Source organism: Delphinapterus leucas, chromosome 16 (assembly GCF_059928025.1).
Source record: "Delphinapterus leucas isolate spDelLeu-1000000601 "Yukka" chromosome 16, BTC_Dleu_Yukka2, whole genome shotgun sequence".
Lineage (NCBI taxonomy): Eukaryota > Metazoa > Chordata > Mammalia > Artiodactyla > Monodontidae > Delphinapterus > Delphinapterus leucas.
Genome location: NC_143144.1, coordinates 13,396,272 through 13,418,965, shown reverse-complemented (window position 1 = coordinate 13,418,965; position 22,694 = coordinate 13,396,272). Strand labels below are relative to the sequence as shown.

Sequence of the window (22,694 nt, the reverse complement as noted above, 5' to 3'; positions counted from 1 at the left end):
AATTTTCTTCCATGAAACCAGTCCCTGGTGACAAAAAGGTTGGGGACCACTGCTCTAGTACACAGTTGAATAAAAGTGGAAATAATTGGCATCCTTGAATTATTATTGATCCTACGGGGAAAGCATCCAGTGTTTCATCATTAAGTATGGTATTAGCTGTAGGTTTATATAGATGCTCTTTACCAGGTTGAGGAAGTTTCCTTTTATTCCTAACTTGTTGAGAGCTTTTATTATAAAAGTGTGTTGAATTTTGTCAAGTGCTTTTTCTGTGTGTGCTGAGATGGTCATGTGGTTTTTAGTTTTATATTATTGATATGATATATGACATAGATTATTAAATGTTAAACCAACCTTGCTTCCTGGGGAAAATTTCATCGTGATTTATAATTTTTGTATGTTATGTAAGATTTAGTTTGCTATTCTTTTGTTGGGGATTATTGTGCCTATATTCATAGGAGATACTTGTCTCTTGTTTTTATTTTTATTTTTCGTCATGCCTTTGGTTTTGTTTTCAGCATAATACTGACCTCACAGAATGAGTTGGGAAATGTACCATCCTCTTCTATTTTTTTGGAAGTGTTTGTGAAGAATTGTTATTGAGTCTTCTATAAATGTTTGGTAGAATTCATAGTGAAACCACCTGGGCCTAGGCTTTTCTTGCTGGTAATTACTGATTAGTGACTTGATCTCTTTACACATCGTAGGTCTGTTCAGATTGTCCATTTATTCTTCAGTCAGTTTGGATCCTTTGGGTCTTTCTAGGAATTTTTCTATTTGTAGTAAGATACCTAATTTACTGGCATACAATTGTTCATAGTATTTCTTATAATCTATTTTTATTTGTTTCTGTAAGGTGGATAGTAAATTCCTCTTTTTAATTTCTGATTCTAGTCATCTGAGTCTCCCCTATCTCACTTCCTCCCTTCTCCCCTCATCCCCCCATCTATCTAGCTAAGGTTTTCTCAGTTTTATTGATCTTATCAAAGAACTGGCTTTTTGTTTCATTGATTTTCTCTATTGTTTTTCTATTCTGTTTTATTAATTTGTGCGCTAATCTTTTATTATCAGTTCTTTCTACTTGCTTCAAGTTTATTTTGCTCTTGCTTTTTAAATGTCTTAATTTAGAAGGTTGGATTACTGATTTTACACCCATTGAGGAGCCCATGGAGGAGCCAACCCAGAGTTGCCTCATCAGAACAAAAGGAAATATCACCCAGGAAATTCCCAGAGTTTCATAAGCACTGTCAGGAACCAGGGTCAAAGACCAAATATTAGAAGAGAAATGCTTCTGGTGCTCTTATCACTTAGGAATTTTCAAGTGTTTTAGGAGCCCTGTGCCAGGAACTGGGGGTAGAGACCAAAATATATTTTCCATTATCTCACAGGCCCAAATAAACAAGTCTCATGATGCAGCCCAAGAGATCTTGATAAATTAGGCTAATTGACTCTCTTCTTCCTGCATTCAACTAGAACTTTAATTTAGTTACCTCCAGATTTATGAGCATTTCTTCTGTGTGGAGGGGTTGTTACGGAAAAATTTTGTATGTATATATATATTTTTAAAATAAATTTATTTATTTATTTTTGGCTACATTGGGTCTTCGTTGCTGTGCGTGGGCTTTCTCTAGTTGCAGTGAGCGGGGGCCACTCTTCGTTGTGGTTCACGGGCTTCTCATTGCAGTGGCTTCTCTTGTTGCAGAGCACGGGCTCTAGGCATGCAGGCTTCAGTAGTTGTGGCACGTGGGCTCAGTAGTTGTGGCTCGCGGGCTCTAGAGCACAGGCTCAGTAGTTGTGGTGCACGGGCTTAGTTGCTCTGTGACACGTGGGATCTTCCTGGACCAGGGCTCGAACCCATGTCCCCTGTACTGGCAGGCAGATTCTTAACCACTGCGCCACCAGGGAAGTCCCCATATGTATATATTTTTGAATTTTTCAAATATATTGAGCCTAGAATAGGGGTAAAGAGAGAAAGGATAAGGTCCTGGATTGTTCTTGAAACCCAGGTTGCTGTCTTGTGCTCAAGTAGGTCAACTTGGTGACCTCAAGGATGAACCCTTAGGGTCATAGTAACCTGCTATCCTAAGGGAGAGGCTCATAACATTGTGTGAGTGACCATCACAACTATATTCAACATGAGCCAAGACATAATTAAAAACACTATTGTTGAGAATATTTGTAAATATATGCATGTGAATCAAGAATGGCACCACCTTGGCCCTACTGCTCCTACTACATTTACTTTAAGGGGGAAAACTTGTATGGGCCCTGAGGCCTGGAGTCTCCTCAGGCTTGAGGATTCTCTGAGTTTCTAAGACCCCTGAGGCCCCAAAATCTTGTGGACTAGGCATGTGAAGGTATATTAAAAACTCTCTCATTGATTTGGTAGTACCAAGAATGCTCCATGGGTGCTGGGAGCCTAGCAACCATGGGGAAAGTGGCAGTGGCTTATGCTTACTTAAAAGCATATACTACATTCCTGAAGACACTATCTATCCTCTCAGGATATTGTCTTCCAATTGGCAACATAATTGAGTCTTTATTAAGCCATTCCACCTTTCAAGTTAGGCCAGCTCTTTCTGGGTAATAGAGTATGTTGTAAGACCAGTTAATTCCATGGGCATGAGCCTTTGCTGTGAAATGAGTTTCTTGACCAGATGCAATGCTATGAGGAATACTATGAGGTTGATAAGACATTCTTTGAGACCACAAGGGGTGGTGCTGACAGAAGCATTACACGTAGGGAAGGCAAATCCATATCCAGAATGTGTATCTATTCCAGTAAGAACGAATCTCTGCCCCCTCCATAATGGAAGAGGTCAAATATAATCAACCTGCCAGGAGGTAGCTTGCTGGTCCTCCCAGATAATGGTGCCACATCAGGAGTTAGTGTTGATGTCTGTTGTTGATGACAGATTAGACACTTAGCAGTAGCATTAGCCAAGTCAGCCTTGGTAAGGAGAAGTCCATGTTGTTGAGCCCATTCTTTTTTTGCCACCCCATGCAGCCTGCAGGATCTTGGTTCATGAGCCAGGTCAGGCTGAAGCTCCTGCGTTGGGAGCTCCAAGTCCGAACCACTGGACTAACAACAGAGAACCTCAGATCCCAGGGAATATTCATCAGGGTGAGGTGTCACGGAGGTCCTCATCTCAGCACCAAGACCCAGCTCTACCCAACAGCCTACAATCTCCAGTGTTGGAAGCCTCAGGCCAAACAACCAGTGAGACGGGAACACAATCCCACTCATAAAAAATAAAAAATAAAAAAAAAAAGGAGGAGTTACTAACAAAGAAACACAACAGTACTTGTTTTTATATTTGCCTATGTAGTTATCTTTACTGGTATTCTTTATTTGTTAATACGGCTTTAAGTTACTGTCTAGTGTTGAGTATCCTTCCTTTTCAGGCTAACAGAAATAGTTTAGAATTTCTTGTAGGGTAGGTCTACACTGACTTAGCTTGGACCAAACTTTAATCAGGCTTCTCTCGCCCTCACAAGCCCCAAACTTTGGCTGTCCCCCAGTGTGACCAAGCACAGAAATACAGAATATATCCTCCCATCCCTTAACAGCTCATTCCAAAAAGGGCTTAACAGAGTCAGACAAATTTCCAGTCAGACTACCCCATCACGCTGTTTGTTCACCTCCTCCACTCACTCAATTTCCTCTCGAGTTCCCGCTAATCCTTCTTATTCCTCCCTAGAAAAGAAAAGCCTTTTTCTATTTAATTTTGAGACGCTTTCCGATCCTTAAGTCAGGGCATTATTTCTATTGCAGTAGTCTTTTTTAGAGGCTTCTCTTTACCTGAAGCCTGGATTTATTTTTGATATACAACGCGCCATCTTGCTTATCTTTTTCACTGCTGAGAGAAATGCTACCATATACTGTTTACTTTTAAACAGAATCATCTTATTGCTAGTATTTCCTAGTATTTAATTCATTTAATTTCTTAGTATTTAAAGTAACGTTGCTGTTCATATTCATAATTCACATTGATTTACAACTTTGCTTCCTTGGGTAGCCTGGTGTTTAAAAGGCACACTGGCTGTGAGACTGTTTTTCTGAGGTACTAAAAGAACTCAGGGCTGCATACAGTAGAAGTGATAACCCTAGCCCACAATCTCTGAATTGCTAAGGAACAAAAATGTTACCGAAATTCTTTCAAGGTACTGGGCGAGCAGGCTTCTGGGAAATGGTGTCTGGAAGTTCGTGAGCTCACCGCGCATGGTCATGGGAACCGGTCTCTTTTTTGCGTCTCCTTCTGCGCATGTCTAATAGCCTGGAGGCGCTGCCTCCAGAAAGCCTCGGGGCGATTGTGGCAGACGGTCACCGAGCGTGCGGGTCTGCGCGCCGCTCAGGGAGCTGGTGCGGCCCTAGTGGGAGTGGCGGGCGAGGCAGAAGGGTTGGCCGAGGGCCGGGGGGAGGGAGGGGACGGCCCTGCGCGGCTCAAGGGAGTAGGCGGGGGGACTGCGGTGCTCGAAGGTGGGGAGGAGCAGGACCCGCGGCGTAAGAACCTGAGAGGGCAGGAGGTGGCGGCCTTGGCGGAGTTTCTTTCTGGAGAAGTCGTCGGCGTCGGGCGTGGGGACGCCAGACCTCGGTGAGGCTGCAAATTCCGCGACGCAGGCCGCCTGGTCTCTGCGGCCACGGGAGTGGGGCATGTGCACATGCGTGATGGGTGCGCCCTGCCCGCGAGTGGGGGGCGGGTTTGAGGGGAGCTTGGGTGCAGGGCAGAACTAGGTATAAAAGGAATTATCTGGGAAAGTTACCTACGTGAGACTTCATTTTCTCGTCTGTGAAACTCAAGATATTAATAACATGTGCCTCGTGGGGTTGTTCAGAGGATTAAATACCATAGCACAGTGCCTGGCAGTAAATGTTAGCTACCGTGGTTCATAGAAATAATTCTTCTTACTCGTTACTTTATGGCTCACAACCTGTCACTTAGGTCAGTATAACTCTCCCCACTGTAGCAGATTACAACACTGAGACTCAGAGGACAGTTATATAGACAAAGCCACAAAACTATCAGATAACAAACTAGAAGACGTACTCAGATTTTCTCCGAATGTCATGGTCTTTCGCATTTACTGTCTTGGTTATAAAAGCCAGCACTGCATCCTCCCCAGAACTTAGCAAAAATAATTTGACGTGTGAAGAAATAATTTGAACGGTTGAGTATTACCATGTAACAGCTCTGTTTCTGGGATTTCTAGATGTCTTCGGAGTCCTGGGGACAGACAACATAATTGTTTCTGAGTTAGTTCTGTAACAGTCTAGTTTTGTGTTCTGAGCAGCCTTGGTTTAAGTTTATTGAAGGTCCGACCTGAGATTCTATGGAATAATGGATACTAAGAGCTGAACTGCGGGCCTGGGTGAAGGTTCCAATGAAAATGAATTTGTTCCTTAGGTGCATTTCTCATCTACCTTGGAATAAAGTACCTCTTGTGAAGTAAGGAGGAGTCTCTAGGAACAGAATCTGACGTGGGAGAGAACCACTCCACCATTTGAGCAAGTGTCTTAGCAGAGGCAGTAGTTCCTAGAAGGGAGCAGATCCCAGGTTTGCACCGCCTGCTCAGAATGAGTGAGATTTGGATGTTGCCACATTCAGAAGTCGTCACAGGCTGCCTGATGGAGGAAAGTCTGGACCAGTTTTCAGAAGGCAGGGGAACTGGGCTGAGAGGAATGAAGGAGGGTTAGGCTACTCAGGAAATACAAGTTCACTGGAGAGCTTTTGAGGACATGGTGTGAGGAAAGGAGCTTTACAGGCTAGATTGGAATGAATTCTGTTTTAGCAATCCCAGTTAAACCCACACTCTCTATTTTTCACTCACTCATCCCAGATTCTGAGCTCTTAGCACAGTGAATCTGGCATCTAAAAATACGCTGATGATTTTCTTATACAAAACAGTATAAGAAGAACTTTCTATTTGTCTTGTTAAAAGTTGGGAAAAATTGGTCCTGAAGGTGTAAATGAATTTCCCTGGCTTTGTGTTAGTGGCAGAGCCAAGAGTAGATGTTGAGTCTCCTGATACCCAGGCCGGTTGCTGCTGCATCATCATTGGTAAAATGTTTCTTAAAAGGCAGTCTTTTGAGGATCTATATATACTTTTTTGTTTTTTTTTTTACTTTTATCCATATTAAAAAATTTTTTTTAATTAGTTGATTTTTAAAATTGAAGTATCATTGATTTACAGTGTTTCAGGTGTACAGCAAAGTGATTCAGTTACACATACATATATTCTTTTTCAGATTCTTTTCCATTATAGATTATTACGAGATACTGAATAGCTTTATATATATAACTATATTTTATAGTTCCCTGTGCTATACAGTAGGTCCTTGTTGTTTATCTATACACATACTTTAGAAAAACACTTAAAAAGTAGACTTGAAGTGCCTCCTTCCCTTTTTCCGTAGCTTTGGGTGAATTCTCTACCTCAAGCAGTAAATAAGAAAATATATGTGTACATTACAACATTTGCTGTATATATTAATGAAAGCTTAGTGTTCCTTCATTTAGGGTATTGTTATTTGACCAATTTCCTTGTAATTTTTTAATTTCTTTGAAATAAAGGGGTACATATATTGTTTAAAAAAAGTAGAAAATAATTACATTCACCCAGTGAAAAATTGCATACCCAAACTCTGCATGACCATATCACAGTCACACATAGACATGTGAGTACTTTTTTTCATATGTCCCTTCCTGCCCCTTCTCCAGGATGAAAAGGATATTCTCCCACATAGAAGCATTTTACCCAGGCTATTTTTGTAGCCATTTAAATAGGCAAATCCAGGAGTTGCAGGCAGTCTATATCTCTAATGACTTTATTCCTCTCTTTCTATCCCAGCTATACCTTCAGAGATTTCAACATTTTTCCAAGACCAGCATAATATGAAGAAATCTTATGTGAGTTGTTAAAGTCTTTCTACACTGTTTAACAATGTATTTTATGAGGTTAATGACTCCTATACTTGAAATGGAAAAGTAGAAATAGATAAAATGAAACTGAGGGAAACAGCATAGCATAATGGTTCTCAAACTTTAATGTGCATTAAAATCACCTGGAAAGTCTGCAAAACATGGAATGGGGCCTGAGATTGCAGGTGATGGTGATATTGAGGTCTACAGGCCAGTAGCATTGGAATAGCAGGTCACTAGAGCAGAATTGGCAAGGAGACACATACACACAGATCATAAGAAATTATGTGGTTACCAAATTCAAGCTGCAAATATTTATTTATTTATTTAAAAATTAATTTTTATTGGAGTATAGTTGCTTTATGATGTTGTGTTCATTTCTACAGTACAGCGAAGTGAATCAGCTATATGTATACCTATATCCCCTCTTATTTTTTGGATTTCCTTCCCATTTAGGTCACCACAGAGCGTTGAGTAGAGTTCCCTGAGCTATAGAGTAGGTTCTCATTAGAGCTGCAAATATTTCTGACCATTCTGGTAGTCATGGTCAAAAAAAAGACTATGTTACATGGCTTTTATTGATCATGTGAATAAAGCTGCCTGATTCCTTTTGGAGCCAAAAGATTGTCTGACATTGAAAGCTGAAAGAAGAAAAAAAAAAACCTTTTGTTTCTTTCCCTGTAAATGATGAACAACCTTTTGGTGGCAACCATGAAATAAATGCCTGTAATTATTCTTCCATGGATGCAAAAGATGGTACCAAGCAAAACCCAGTTAATGAGATTTTTCAGGAGGCCATATTACTGATGCTCATGTAGACAGCTTTCTGATGGTCTTGGGTTTTTTTTGGGGGCCCACCCCTGCATAAAACTAGAACATCTACAGAATAAATTGACTGCATGTCCTTAAAATAAATTTCTAAAATTCTTTGTCTTGCTCAGTATGTAGAGTGTTCAGTTAAGAGAAGATTTTCTGGCAGGTGTTTCTGCACCTAATCACATTTCAATCTGCTTCATGCAGAATGGATTCTGCCTCATCATTTGCTGGAATTTGGTCAGTGAAAGTCACCAATAATATATATTGTTTAAGTACACGTAAACAATTAACCATTTTAAAGTGTACATTTCAGTGGCGTTTAATACATTCACAGTATCGTGCAACCATCATCACTATCTAGTTCCAGTATATTTCCATCATCCCAAAATAAAACCTAATACCCTTTAAAGTCATTCTCTATTCCCCTTTTACCGCAGTCCCTGGCAACTACTAATTTACTTTCTGACTCTAAGAACTTGCCTCTTGTAGATATTTTACATAAATGTAATTATACAGTATGTGTTTTTTGTGTCTTTCATTTAGTATGTTTTCGAATTTCATCCATATTGCAGCATGTATCAGACTTCATTCCTTCCCCACCCCCCAGCTTTATTAAGGTATAATTGACAAAATTGTAAGATATTTAAAGTACATATCATGACAATTTGATATACATATATGTTATGAAAGGATTCCTCCCATCTAGTAAATTAACACATCCACCACCTCACATATTTTTCTCTTTTTTTGTGAGACATTTAAGTTCTCCGCAGATTTCAATTATACAATCAATACAATGTTATCCGTGTAGTCACCATGTTATACATTAGATCCTCAGACGTTTTTCATTTTATAGCTGAAAATTTGTACCCTTTTACCAAGATTTCATATCTTTTCATGACTCAATATTCCACTGTATGGAGGTATCACATTTTGTTTATGCAGGTATCAATTGATGGACATCTTTGTTGTTTCCACCTTACAGCTATTGTGAATAGGGCCACCGTCAACATTTGTGCACATTTTTGTTTGAAAACCTGTTTTCTGCCTGTATCACTGCATCTTTTCCAGTCTTGAATAGTCTCATTAAATAATTGTATTTCATTAAAAAAAAAGAAAACCTGTTTTCAATTATGGGTATATACCTAGAAGTGGAAATGCTGGGTCCTATGTTAATTATTTTTAACGTAATGAGGAACCACCAAACTTTTTCACAGTGGCTGCACGATTTTACATTTTCACCAGCAATATATGAGAGTTCCAGTTTTTCCTCATCCTCAGCAACACTTGTTAACGTCTGTATTTTTTTATTATAGCCATCCTAGTGTGTGCGAAGTCGTATTTCATTGTGGTTTTGATTTGCTTTTCCCTAATGACAAATGAGCACCATTTTGTGTGCTTCTTGGACATTTCTATAACTACTTTGCAGACATATTTATTCGTGTCCTTTGTCCATTTTTAAATTGGGTTGTTTATTATAAGAGTATTTCGGGTACTAGGCTTCTATCAGTTATATGATTTTCAAATTTTTCCTCCCATTCTTTGAGTTGTCTTTTCATTCTTTTGATAGTATATACTTTGAATCAAAAAGAGTTTTAATTTTTTAAAATAAATTAGTTTAGTGGTGCTTGATTCTTTTTATTATAAATTTATTTTATTTATTTTATATTTGGCTGCGTTGGGTCTTTGTTGCTGCGAGCGGGCTTTCTCTAGTTGCAGCGAGCGGGGGCTACTCTTCGTTGCGGTGGGTGGGCTTCTCATTGCAGTGGCTTCTCTTGTTGTGGAGCACAGGCTCTAGGCACGCAGGCTTCAGTAGTTGTGGCTCGCGGGCTCAGTAGTTGCGGCTCGGATCTAGAACGCAGGCTCAGTAGTTGTGGCTTATGGGCTTAGTTGCTCCATGGCATGTGGGATCTTCCCAGACCAGGGTTCAAACCCGTGTCCCCTGTATTGGCAGGAGGATTCTTAACCACTGCACCACCAGGAAAGCCCAAGGGTTTTAATTTTGATGAAGTTTGGTTTATCTGTTTTTCTTCTGTTGTATGTGCTTTTGATGTCATATCTAAGAACTCATTGCCAAACCAAGATCATGAAGATTTACCGTGTTTTCTCCTAAGAGTGTTACAGTTTTAGCTCTTACATTTAGGTCTTTGATCTATTTTGAGTTAATTTTTGCATATATAACATGAGGAAGGGGTCCAGTTTCATATATTTGTATGTGGATATCCAGTTGTCCCAACACCGTTTGTTGAAGAGACTGTTTTTTTCACGTTGAGTGGTCTTGGTACTCTTGATGAGAAATAGTTCACCAGAGATGTGTAGGTTTTTTCCCAGATTTTCAGTTCTGTTCACTTGATCTATATGTGTACCCTTATGCCAGTTCCATACTGTTTTGATTCTCTAGCTTTGTGGCAAGTTTTGAAGTCAGAACACGTGAGTCCTCTGATTTGTTCTTCTTTGTCAAGGTTGTTTTGGCTATTCGAGGTTCCTTGCAATTCCACGTGAATATAAAGATCATGTCCATTTCTGCAAAAAAGGTTGTTGGATTTTTCATCGAATTTGTGGAACACTGGGGAGTCTTCTTATCTTGACTATATTATTTTATCCCATGAACAAGGAGTGTCCTTCCATTATTTAGGTCTTTAATTTTTTTCAGCAAAGTTTTGTAGTTTTCAGTGTATACAAGTCTTGGACCTCCTTGGTTAACTCTGTTCCAAAGTATTTTATTCTTTTTGATGGTATTGTAAGTACAGTTGTTTTCTTAATTTACTTTTGGATTGTTCATTAAACTGATATTTTGTGTGTTAATCTTGTGTTCTACAATTTTATTGAATTTATTAGCTCTAATAATTTTTTGATGGATATTTTAGGATTTTCTGTGTGTAAGATCATGTCATCTAAAGACAGAGATAGTTTTACTTCACTGTTTCTAATTTGGATGGCTTTATTTCTTTTTATTGCCTGGTTTCTTTGGCTGGGACTTCTTTTACAGTGTTGAATAGAAGTGACCAAGGTGGGTATTCTTGTCTTGTTCCGCATTTTAGTGGGAAAGCTTTCAGTCTTTTACCATTAAATACTAGCTATGGGTTTTTCATAAAAGCCTTTTTATCAGGTTGGGAAGTTCACTTCTATTCCTAGTTTATTGAGTGATTTTATCCTGAAAAGGTTTTGGATGTAGTCAAGTGCTTTTTCTGCTTCACTTGAGCATCATGTGGGGATTTTTCATCTTCATTTGGTATGTTAAATCGATTTTCTCATGTTGAACTGCTCTTGCATTCCTGGTATAAATTCTACTTCATCATGATTCATGATCTGTTTATTTATTTGTTTGTTTATTCATTCATTCATTCATTCATAATGCACCACGCAGCTTGTGGGATCTTAGTTTCCCAACCAGGGATGGAACCCTTGCCCCCAGCAGTGGAAGTGTGGAGTCCTAATCACTGAACCGCCAGGGAATTACCCATGATCCTTTTAATATGTTGTTTGGACTCAATTTTGTAGTATTTTGTTGAGGATATTACATTTATATTCATAAGGAATATTGGCCTGTAATTTCATTTTATTGTGATGCCTTTATCTAACTTAGATATTAGGGTAATTAATGCTGGCCTCACTGAATTAGTTAAGAAGTACAGTTTACCCTTGAACTACACAGGTTTAAACTGCATGGGTCCTCTTATATGCAGAGTTTTTTCAATACTAGATATTACAGTACTACACAATCCATGGATGGTTGAATCTGCAGGTGCAGAACCGCAGATAAGGAGGGATAGCTCTGAAGTTATACTCGGATTTTCAACCACACTGAGGTCATCACCCCTAACCCCTGCGTTTTTCAGGGGTCTGAAAAACGTTTTTCAGGGTTTTTCTTCCTCTTTTTGGAAGAGTTTGGGAAGGATTAGTGTTAATTCTTCTTTAAATGTTTGTTAAAATTCAGCAGTGAAGTCATCTGGTTCTGGACTTTTCTTTGTTGAAAAGTTTTTGATTACTGATTTGATCTCTTTGCTTGCTATTCACATTTTGTATTTCTTCCTGAATCAGTTGGTTATTTGTGTTTCTAGGAATTAATTCATTTAATCTAAGTTTCTAATTTTTTGACGTAAATTGTTTTTAGTATTGTCTTATAACCCTCTTTATTTCTGTTAGGTTGGTAGTAATGTCTCCATTTCTGATTTTAATATTTTGAGTCTTTTTTACTTTGTCAGTCTAGCTAGAGGTTTGTCAGTTTTGTTGATTGTTTTTTAGAGAAGCACTTTTGGTTTTGTTCATTCTATTTTTTTCCCCCACTTATTTGTCTCTCCTCTAATCTTTATTATTTCCTTCCTCCTGTCAGAGACAAAGACCAAAATATATCTATATTCCTTACTGTATCACAGTATCAGAAGGATAGAGACAAACAGGGAGAACACCATGTGATGACAGAAGCAGAGATTGGAGTAATGCAGCTTCAATCCAGAGAATGTCAAGTATTGCTGGCCACCATCGGAAATAAGGGGGAGGCAAGGAAAGTTTCTGTCTAGAGTCCCAGAGGGAGCATGGCCTTGCTAACACCTTGCTTTTGGACGTCTAGACTCTAGAACTATGAGAGGATAAATTTCTCATTACAAACCACCAGTTTGTGGGAATTTGTCATAGCAACCCTAGGGATCTAATCCATGTGCCATAGATTTGTAATTATTGTTTTATGCTTTTGTCTTTTAAGTTAGATAGAGAAAAAAAGGAGTTATTAACCAAAAAATAATAATATTGGCTTTCACATATACCTTTATAGTTTTTAAAATTATTTGTTTGTTTATTTATTTTATTTATTTATTTTGGCTGTGCCGGGTCTTAGTTGCAGCATGTGGGCATGTGGGACCTTTAGTGGTGGCATGTGGACTTCTTAGTTGTGGCATGCAGGCTCCTTAGTTGTGGCATGTGGACTCTTAGTTGCAGCATGTATGTAGCATCTAGTTCCCCAACCAAGGATCAAACCTGAGCCCCCTGCATTGGGAGCGCAGAGTCTTACCCACTGGACCACCAGGGAAGTCCCTACCTTTATAGTTTAATGGTGTTCTTTATTTCTTTAACTAGCTTTAAGTTAGTGTCTTCCATTCATTTTATCCTGAAGGACTCTTTAGGTTTTCTTGAAGGACAAGTCTATTAGCAACAAACTCCCTCGGCTTTTGTTTATCTGAGAATGGCTTAATTTCTCTTTGTTTGGAAGAACAGTATTTTTGAATATAGACTTCTTCATTGAAAGTTTTTCTTTCAGCACTTTAATATGCATGCCACTGCCTCTTGTTCTCCATGGTTCTGATAAGAAATTGGATATTCCTTTTCAGGATCTTCTGTACATGATGAGTCACTTCTCTCTTATTTCTTTCAAGATTCTCTTTATCTTTGACAATTGATTATACTGTGTTTTAGTGGGTCTCTTTGTGCGTATCTTACTTGAAGTTCCTTGAGCTTTTTGGATGTGTAGGTTCATGTCTTTCATCAACTTTGGGAGGTTTTTGGCTTTTATTTTTTCAAATATTTTTTCTGTCTTTTACTTTCCTTCTGGTACTCCCAATATGCAAATGTTGGTGTGCTTGATGGTGTCCCACAGGTCTCTTAGGCTCTGTTTATCTTTCTTTATTCTTTTTTCTTTCTCAAACTGTATAATTTCAGTTTACCTATCTTCTAGTTTGCTGATTCTTTTTTCCATCTGTTCACATCTGCTATTGAACCCTCTACTGAAGTTTTTATTTCAATTTTTGTACTTTTCAACTTCAGGATTTCTATTTGTTGATATTCTCGTTGGTGGAACATCATTCTTCTGGTTTCCTTTAATTTCCCCCCCATGGTTCCTTTACTTCTTTAACCTTATTTAAGACAATTGATTTATAATCTTTGTCTAGTAAATCCAAAGATTAGGCCTCCTCAGGGAAGGTGTCTGTGAATTTTTTTCTTGTGAAAGGGCTGTACTTTCTCATTTAACTGCCTTATAATTTTTTGGTGAAACTGGACATTTTGAATATTATAATGTGTTAATTCAGAGATCAGATCTCCTCCCCAACCCTCAGAGTTGTTACTGTTGTGTGAGGCATAGTTTTTTGTTTGTTTTGTAAATGTCTAAACTATTTTTGTAAAGACTGTCTTCTTTGTTGCATGTCATTACTGAAATCTCTGTCCCATTTACATAGTGCTCAACTAGTGATTTAACAGAGATTTCCTTAAGTGCCTGGAGTCAACAAAACTAAAAATCTCCCCAGTCCTTACTGTAGGGTTTGTGTGTATTGGAGCATATCCTCAACACCACACTGGGCAGTTTAAAATTCTTCCCTCACCCTCACTTCTTATTTGTACAGAGCTTGATAGTCACCCAGAGTTGAGAGCTTAGGATTTTGTCAGGTCTTTTTTGAACATGTGCCTCATCCTAGATATGTGTGGGTCTTCTAGATTTCCAGGACTCTATGGAAACTTTTCAAAGCCCCAAAGTATTTCACTCCCCAGCTTTTCTTCACAGACTTTTTTGACATATCTTTTGTTTGCTCCAGCTGACGTCCTTTGCCCCAGTGGCAGCAGCTGGTTCATTTGCCTTTAAATGTTTTCAGTAAATGCCCTTCATGTAGTCATTTCTCTGATGTGAGAGGTTCTGAGCATTCTGCTGTAGTCTTTTCAGGTCTCCACCAGACAGTTCAAAACAAACAACCCCAATTGTTGAGAAACAACTCCATTCTGCTCTCTCTGGCACCAGGAATCTACACCAAGAATATTGGAGTCCATCTTCAAGACCAAATGTTACTGGTTGAACTGTCTCCTGAAAATTTATATGTTAAAGTCCTAATCATTGATATCTCAGAATATGATCTTACTGGGAGAAAGGGTCTTTACAGAGGTAGTCAGGTTAAAGTGAGGTCATTAGAGTGGGCCCTAATCCAATACTAGTGTCCTTATAAAAGGGAAATTTGGACACAGAGCTACATATAGCAGCAAGACGTTGTTACAGGGAGAAGACAGCCATCTGAAAGCCAAGGAGAAAGGCTTTGAATAGATTCTTATCTCACAGCCCTCAGAAGGAACCAGCCCTGCTGACATCTTAATCTTGGACTTCTAGCCTCCAGATCTGTGAGATAATAAACTTATGTTGTTTAAGCCACTCAGTCTGTATACTTTGTTATGGCAACCGTAGCAAGCTAATACAGCCTGAGAGGGTGAGACGAAGCAAGGGTAAGTTAAAACAACACAAGATCCCTCCTACGAGGTTTCAGTTGCATTTTTCTTGATTAATCATTCTCTTGATTGTTGTAACCTTTGTCTATTTTCCAGAGTTCTGCTAAAGTTGATTCTGATAGTTTTTGCCAGGTTTTTTTGTGTTCCTTTGGAGGGATGTGGCCCTGAGAGTTCTGTGCTCTGCTGTTTTCCCTGGTCAGAGTCTGTTACCAATGATATGTTGCAGTTTTGGAGTTACTTGACCTCTCTGCATCATTTGACCCCACTGCCTGCTCTTCTGCACAGCCTCTACTAGCAGCTCCTATAACTTCATACAGCCCTCCTTCTCCCCTCTAGTGATGTCTCCTTCAGAACAATTAAGGACTTTGACTCCTGGCAATTAATGTATCCCTGTATATTAGTTTCCTGTTACAGCTGTAACAAATTGCCACAGATTTAATGGTTTAAACCAACACAAAGTTAGAGGGAAGTCCAAATTTATCTTACAAGGTGATGACAGGACTTGTACCTTCTGGGCTCTGGTGGGAGAATCTGTTTCCTTGCTTTTTTCAGCTGTTGTGGCACCTTCCTCCATTTTCAAGGCATATCACATCAGTCTCAGTTAACTCTTTATATTGCCTTCTCCTCTTCTGTAGTCACATCTCTTTCTGGCTCCTTCTTATTTATTAGGACACTTTTGATTATCCTTAGCGTCCACCTGGATAATCCAGGATGCTCTCTTTTCAGGATTCTTAGCTAATCACATCTACAAAGGCCCTCTTGCCGTATACAGTAATATTCACATGTTCCAGGATTAGGACATGAATATCCTTAGGCCATTATTCAGCCTACCACAGCTGGGTTTTCATCCTTGACTCACTGTTCATATACATGTTTATACGTTTATATATATACATTAATTTCTCATTCTATTTGTGTAAGTAGACAGAAATGTATGTATCATGGAAGAATATATATTTTGTTTTATATGCTTCTTAGAATTATGTCAGTTATCTCATTTGATATGTAGGTTACTGTACCTCCGATTTAAAAATTTTAATATTGTACTTAAGATTGGTCCAAATTTAAAATTTTTAATGTCATATAATATTTTATTATGAGACCATACCACATTTTAGTTTTCCATTTCTTTACTGAGAGACGCTTGCCATTTCCATTTTTCATTGTCATGTATAATACAGGTGTACCTTGTTTTATTGTGCTTTGCTTTACTGCACTTCACAGATACTGTATTTTTTTTACAGATTGAAGGTTTGTGGTAAATCTGCATCGAGTCTTTTGGCAGATTGTTCCAAAAGCATTTGCTCACTTCTTGTCTGTTGTCATATTTTGGTAATTTTCACAATATTTCAAACTTTTTCATTATTATTATATTTGTTATGGTGATCTGTGATCAGTGATCTTTGATGTTACTATTGTAATTGTTTTGGGGCACCACAAACCACACCCATATAAGATAGTGAACTTAAATGTATCTGTTTCGACTGCTCCACCAACCAGCTGTTCCCCAGTCTCTTTCCCTCTCCTTGGGCCTCTGTATTCCCTGAGACACAACAGTATTGAAATTAGGCAAACTAATAACTCTACAATGGCCTTTAAGTGTTCAAGTGAAAGGAAGAATCGCACATCTCTCACTTTAAATCAAAAGCTAGATTAAACTTAGTGAGGAAAGCATGCCGAAAGCCTAGATAGACCAAAAGCTAGGCCTCTTGCACCAAACTGTTAGTCAAGTTGTGAATGCAAAGGAAAAGTTCTTGAAGGAAATTAAAAGTGCTACTCCAGTAAACACACAAATGATAAGAAAGTGAAACAGCCTTATTGCTGATATGGAGAAAGTTTTAGTGGTCTGGATAGAAGATGAAAGCAGCTACAACATTTCCTTAACCAAAGCCTAATCCAGAGCAAGGACCTAATTCTCTTTTCTTCAATTCCATGTAAGGCTGAGAGAGGTGAGGAAAGCTGCAGAAGAAACATCTGAAGCTAGCAGAGGCTGGTTCATGAGGTTTAAGGAAAGAAGACGTCTCCATAATATCAAAGTGCAAGGTGAAGCAGCAAGTGCTGATGTAGAAACTATAGCAAGTTATCTAGAAGATCTAGCTGAGATAATTAGTGAAGATGGCTACACTAAACAACAGATTTTCAATGTAGACAAAACAGCCTTAAATTGGAAGAACATACCATCTAGGACTTGCATGGCTAGAGAGGAGAAGTCAATGCCTGGCTTCAAAGGACAGGCTGATTCTCTTGTTAGGGGCTAATGCAGCTGTTGACTTTAAGTTGAAGCCGATGCTCATTTACCATTTGCAAAGTCCTAGGACCCTTAAGAATTATGCTAAATCTGCTCTGCCTGTGCTCTATAAATGGAACAACAGAGCCTGGATGACAGCACATCAGTTTATAACATGGTTTGATGAATATTCTAAGCCTACTATTGAGACTTACTGCTCAGAAAAAAAGATTCCTTTCGGAATACTACTGTTCATTGACAGTGCACCTGGTCACCCAAGAGCTCTGATGGAGATGTACAATGAGATTAATGATGTTTTCATGCCTGATAACACAGCGTCTGCAGCCCATGGGTCAAGGAGTGATTTTGATGTTCAAGTCTTGTTATTTAAAAAATACATTTTATAAGACTATAGCTATCATAGACAGTGATTTCTCTGATGGATCTGGCAAAGTAAAAACCTGGAAAGGATTCACCATTCTAGAAGCCATTAGGAATGTTTGTGATTCATCGGAAGAGGTCTACGTATCAACATTAACAGGCATTTTGAAGAAGCTGATTTCAGCCATCATGGATGACTTTGAGGAGTTTGAGACTTCAGTGGAGGAAGTAATTGCAGGTATGGTAGAAATAGCAAGAGAACTACAACTAGAAGTGGAGCCTGAAGATATTACTGAATTACTCCAATCTCTTGATAAAACTTTAACGGTTGAGGAGTTGCTCCTTCTAGATGAGCAAAGAAAGGGGTTTCTTGAGATAGAATCTACTCTTAGTGAAGATTGTATGAGACTGTTCAGTTATGGGAAGAAAATACTCAGATGCCTACCTACATTTTTTTAATCTAAAAAAATAAGAATGAAATTTTATATATAGATTGACAATATAAGTTTACAATTTATAAATAAATAAAAAGTTTCCCAGAAGGAAGAGTAAGCAGATATTTTGGACACCCCTATTCTACAGGAGTTATATCCAAAAGTATTCAATAACTCACTCCCTGAATAACTCCATAGCTCTTTATCTTATCATAGTCCCAAATGGTACTCTCTTATGTGCTAATTGCTTTTCCTTTAACTACTATTCTTAGAGGTATCCATGGTTATGCTGTTGCCCCAGGTTCATGAATGTTACTCTAATGTTGTTTAACCACTCAGAATTTTACCTCCTCAGTGAAACCCACCCTAATAGCAGGAATAGAACTTTTGTCCCCTTTGAAACCGCAATCAACTTTGCTCATCTTTTCACAATAGTAACATCTTATTGTAGTTATATGCTTGTATATTTGTCTGTTTTTCAGATTATATGCTTCTTGATAACAGTAACATTGCTTTGTCTTCAGATTCCCCCAAAATAGGATAGTTTTTATGGCATGCAAGCATCAATAACTTATATTAATAACTGGAGGGAATTAGTAGGGAATATCTGTTAGGATTTCTCCCTGTCCAACCAAGTACAGTGCAGAAGTAGACATCCCAAAATGTATTTTGATTGACTCTGAATAGTGAACAGTATAACCATTCTCATGTAGCTTCTCCATGTCTTTCAATTCTGATTACTTAAATTTGAGCACAAATGTGCTATTTCAGGAATCCTTATCATTTGAGGATGTGACTTTGGACTTCACCCAGGAGGAGTGGCAGCAGCTGGACCCTGCTCAGAGGACACTGTACAGGGATGTGATGCTGGAGAACTATAGTCACCTCGTCTCAGTGGGTAGGGATTGTTTTCCATGTAGATTCCTAGTATGCATGTCCTGTCTTGGTTGCTGACACCTGTGGAAATTTTTTGAGTTTGAAGATGCTTAGGCTTGAGATCCAGGGTGATAAGAAGAAGGACTGCTAAAACACCATAAAGAATTTTTCTTATCCCAATAATAGATTGAAATTGGTCCCTGAAGCTTCATTTTCTGTTTTCTTCAGGAGCCGTAAAGCCCATGAGCCTAGCGCAATTCCCATGTCATTTCCCATTCACAGGGTATTGCATCCCTAAACCAGAACTGATCTTCAGGTTGGAACAAGGAGAGCAACCATGGGTATTAGAGGAAGAGTCCCCAAGCCAGAGCTCCCCAGGTGAGTTAGGCTGTATTAAACAGAAGGACACCTGGTGATAGGTATGAATTCTTATTAATCTTAAGTATTGCTCATGTGTTCATTTTTTCTTTTAACATCTTTATTGGAGTATAATTGCTTTACAGTGTTGTGTTAGTTTCTGCTGTGTGACAAAGTGAATCAGCTTTATGCATATGTATATCCCCATATTCCCACCCTCTTGCATCTCCCTCCCACCTTCCTTATCCCATCCCTCTAGGTGGTTGCAAAGCACCAAGCTGATCTCCCTGTGCCATGCAACTGCTTCCCACTAGCTATCTATTTTACATTTGATAGTGTATATATGTCAATGCTACTCTCTTGCTTCATCCCATCTTACCCTTCACCCTCCCAGCGTCCTCAAGTCCATCCTCTACAGCTGAGTCTTTATTCCTGTCCTGCCCCTAGGTTCATCAGAACCTTTTTTTTTTCTTTTAGATTCCATATATATGTGTTAGTACATGGTATTTATATTTCTCTTTCTGAGTTACTTCACTCTGTATGACAGACTGTAGGTCCATCCACCTTAGTACAAATAACTCAATTTTGCTTCTTTTTTATGGCTGAGTAATACTCCATTGTATATATGTACCACATCTTCTTTATCCATTTGTCTGTCGATGGGCATTTAGGTTGCTTCAATGTCCTGGCTATAGTAAATAGAGCTGCAGTGAACATTGTGGTACATGACTCTTTTTGAATTATGGTTTTCTCGGGGTATATGCCCAGCAGTGGGATTGCTGGGTCATATGGTAGTTCTATTTTTAATTTTTTAAGGAGCCTCCATACTGTTCTCCATAGTGGCTGTACCAATTTACATTCCCACCAACAAGGCAAGAGTGTTCCCTTTTCTCCACACCCTCTCCAGCATTTATTGTTTGTAGATTTTTTGATGATTGCCATTCTGACCGGTGTAAGGTGATACCTCATTGTAGTTTTGATTTGCATTTCTCTAATGATTAGTGATGTTGAGCACATTTTCATGTGTTTGTTGGCAATCTGTATATCTTCTTTGGAGAAATGTCTATTTAGGTCTTCTGCCCATTTTTGGATTAGGTTGTTTGTTTTTTTGATACTGAGCTGCATGAGCTGCTTGTATATTTTGGAGATTAATCCTTTGTCAATTGCTTCATTTGCAAATATTTTCTCCCATTCTGAGGGTTGTCTTTTCATCTTGTTTATGGTTTCCTTTGCTCTGCCAAAGCCTTTAAGTTTCATTAGGTCCCATTTGTTTATTTTTGTTTTTATTTCCATTTCTCTAGGAGGGGGGACAAAAAGGATCTTGCTGTGATTTATGTCATAGAGTGTTCTGCCTATGTTTTCCTCTAAGAGTTTTATAGTGTCTGGCCTTACATTTAGGTCTTTAATCCATTTTGAGTGTATTTTTGTGTATAGTGTTAGGAAGTGTTCTAATTTCATTCTTTTACCTGTAGCTCTCCATTTTTCCCAGCACCACTTATTGAAGAGGCTGTCTTTTCTCCATTTTATACTCTGGCCTTTTATCAAAGATAAGGTGACCATATGTGCATGTTTTATCTCTGGGCTTTCTATCCTGTTCCACTGATCTATATTTCTGTTTTTGTGCCAGTATGATACTGTATTGATTAGTGTAACTTTGTAGTATAGTCTGAAGTCCAGGAGTCTGATTCTTCCAGCTCCATTTTTCTTCTCAAGATTGTTTTGGCTACTCGGGATATTTTCTGTTTCCATACAAATTGCGAAAATTTTTGTTCTAGTTCTGTGAAAAATGCCAGTGGTAGTTTGATAGGGATTGCATTGAATCTGTAGATTGCTTTGGGTAGTATAGTCATTTTCACAATATTGATTCTTCCAATCCAAGAACATAGTATATCTGTCCATCTGTTTGTATCATCTTTAATTTCTTTCATCAGTATCTTACAGTTTTCTGCATATAGGTCTTTTGTCTCCTTAGGTAGGTTTATTTCTAGATATTTTATTCTTTTTGTTGCAATGGTAAATGGGAGTGTTTTCTTAATTTCACTTTCAGATTTTTCATCATTAGTGTATAGGAATGCAAGAGATTTCTGTGCATTAATTTTGTATCCTGCTACTTTACCCAATTCATTGATTAGCTCTGGTAGTTTTCTGGTAGCATCTTTAGGGTTCTTTATGTATAGTATCATGTCATCTGCAAACAGTGACAGTTTTACTTCTTTTCCGATTTGGATTCCTTTTATTTCTTTTTCTTCTCTGATTGCTGTGGCTATAACTTCCAAAACTATGTTGAATAATAGCGGTGAGAGTGGGCAACCTTGTCTTGTTCCTGATCTTAGCGGAAATGTTTTCAGTTTTTCGCTATTGAGAATGATGTTGGCTGTGGGTTTGTCATATATGGCCTTTATTATGTTGAGGTAGGTTCCCTCTATGCCTACTTTCTGGAGGGTTTTTATCATAAATGAGTGTTGAATTTTGTCAAAAGCTTTTTCTGCATCTATTGAGATGATCATATGGTTTTTATCCTTAAGTTTGTTAATATGGTGTATCACATTGATTGATTTGTGTATATTGAAAAATCCTTGCATTCATGGGATAAACCCCACGTGATCATGGTGTATGATCCTTTTAATGTGCTGTTGGATTTGTTTGCTAGTATTTTGTTGAGGATTTTTGCATCTATGTTCATCAGTGATATTGGCCTGTAGTTTTCTTTTTTTGTTATATCCTTGTCTGGTTTTGCTATCAGGATGATGGTGGCCTCGTAGAATGAGTTTGGGAGTGTTCCTCCCTCTGCTATATTTTGGAAGAGTTTTAGAAGGATAGGTGTTAACTCTTCTCTAAATATTTGGTAGAATTCTCCTGTGAAGCCATCTGGTCCTGGGCTTTTGTTTGTTGGAAGATTTTTAATAAAAGTTTCAATTTCAGTGCTTGTGATTGGCTTATATTTTCTATTTCTTCCTGGTTCAGTCTCAGAAGGTTGTGCTTTTCTAAGAATTTGTCCATTTCTTCCGGGTTGTCCATTTTATTAGCATATAGTTGCTTGTACTAATGTCTCATGATCCTTTGTATATCTGCAGTGTCAGTTGTTACTTCTCCTTTTTCATTTCTAATTCTGTTGATTTGAGTCTTCTCCCTTTTTTTCTTGATAAGTCTGGCTAATGGTTTATCAATTTTGTTTATCTTAAAGAACCACTTTTAGTTTTATTTATCTTTGCTATCATTTCCTTCATTTCTTTTTCATTTATTTCTGGTCTGATCTTTATGATTACTTTCCTTCTGCTAACTTTGGGGGTTTTTTCTTCTTCTTTCTCTAATTGCTTTAGATGTAAGGTTAGGTTGTTTATTTGAGATTTTTCTTTTTTCTTGGGGTAGGATTGTATTGCTATAAACTTCCCTCATAGAACTGCTTTTGCTGCATCCCATAGGTTTTCGGTCGTCGTGTTTTCATTGTCATTTATTTTTAGGTATTTTCTGATTTCCTCTTTGATTTCT

The 22,694-nt window shown here is 38.2% G+C and overlaps 1 protein-coding gene across 1 annotated transcript in view; it reads left to right on the top strand.

Annotated features, from left to right (window-relative positions):
* The first annotated feature begins 4,180 nt into the window (after positions 1-4,180).
* LOC111163991 (uncharacterized) overlaps positions 4,181-22,694 on the top strand; it is a 37,283-nt gene continuing 18,769 nt past the window's right edge. The window contains exons 1-4 of the mRNA XM_022553245.3: positions 4,181-4,592; positions 6,847-6,905; positions 18,744-18,870; positions 19,131-19,226. Coding sequence (XP_022408953.3) covers positions 6,891-6,905; positions 18,744-18,870; positions 19,131-19,226 — 238 coding nt within the window. The 5' untranslated portion in view covers positions 4,181-4,592; positions 6,847-6,890. The remainder of the gene's footprint in view (positions 4,593-6,846; positions 6,906-18,743; positions 18,871-19,130; positions 19,227-22,694) is intronic.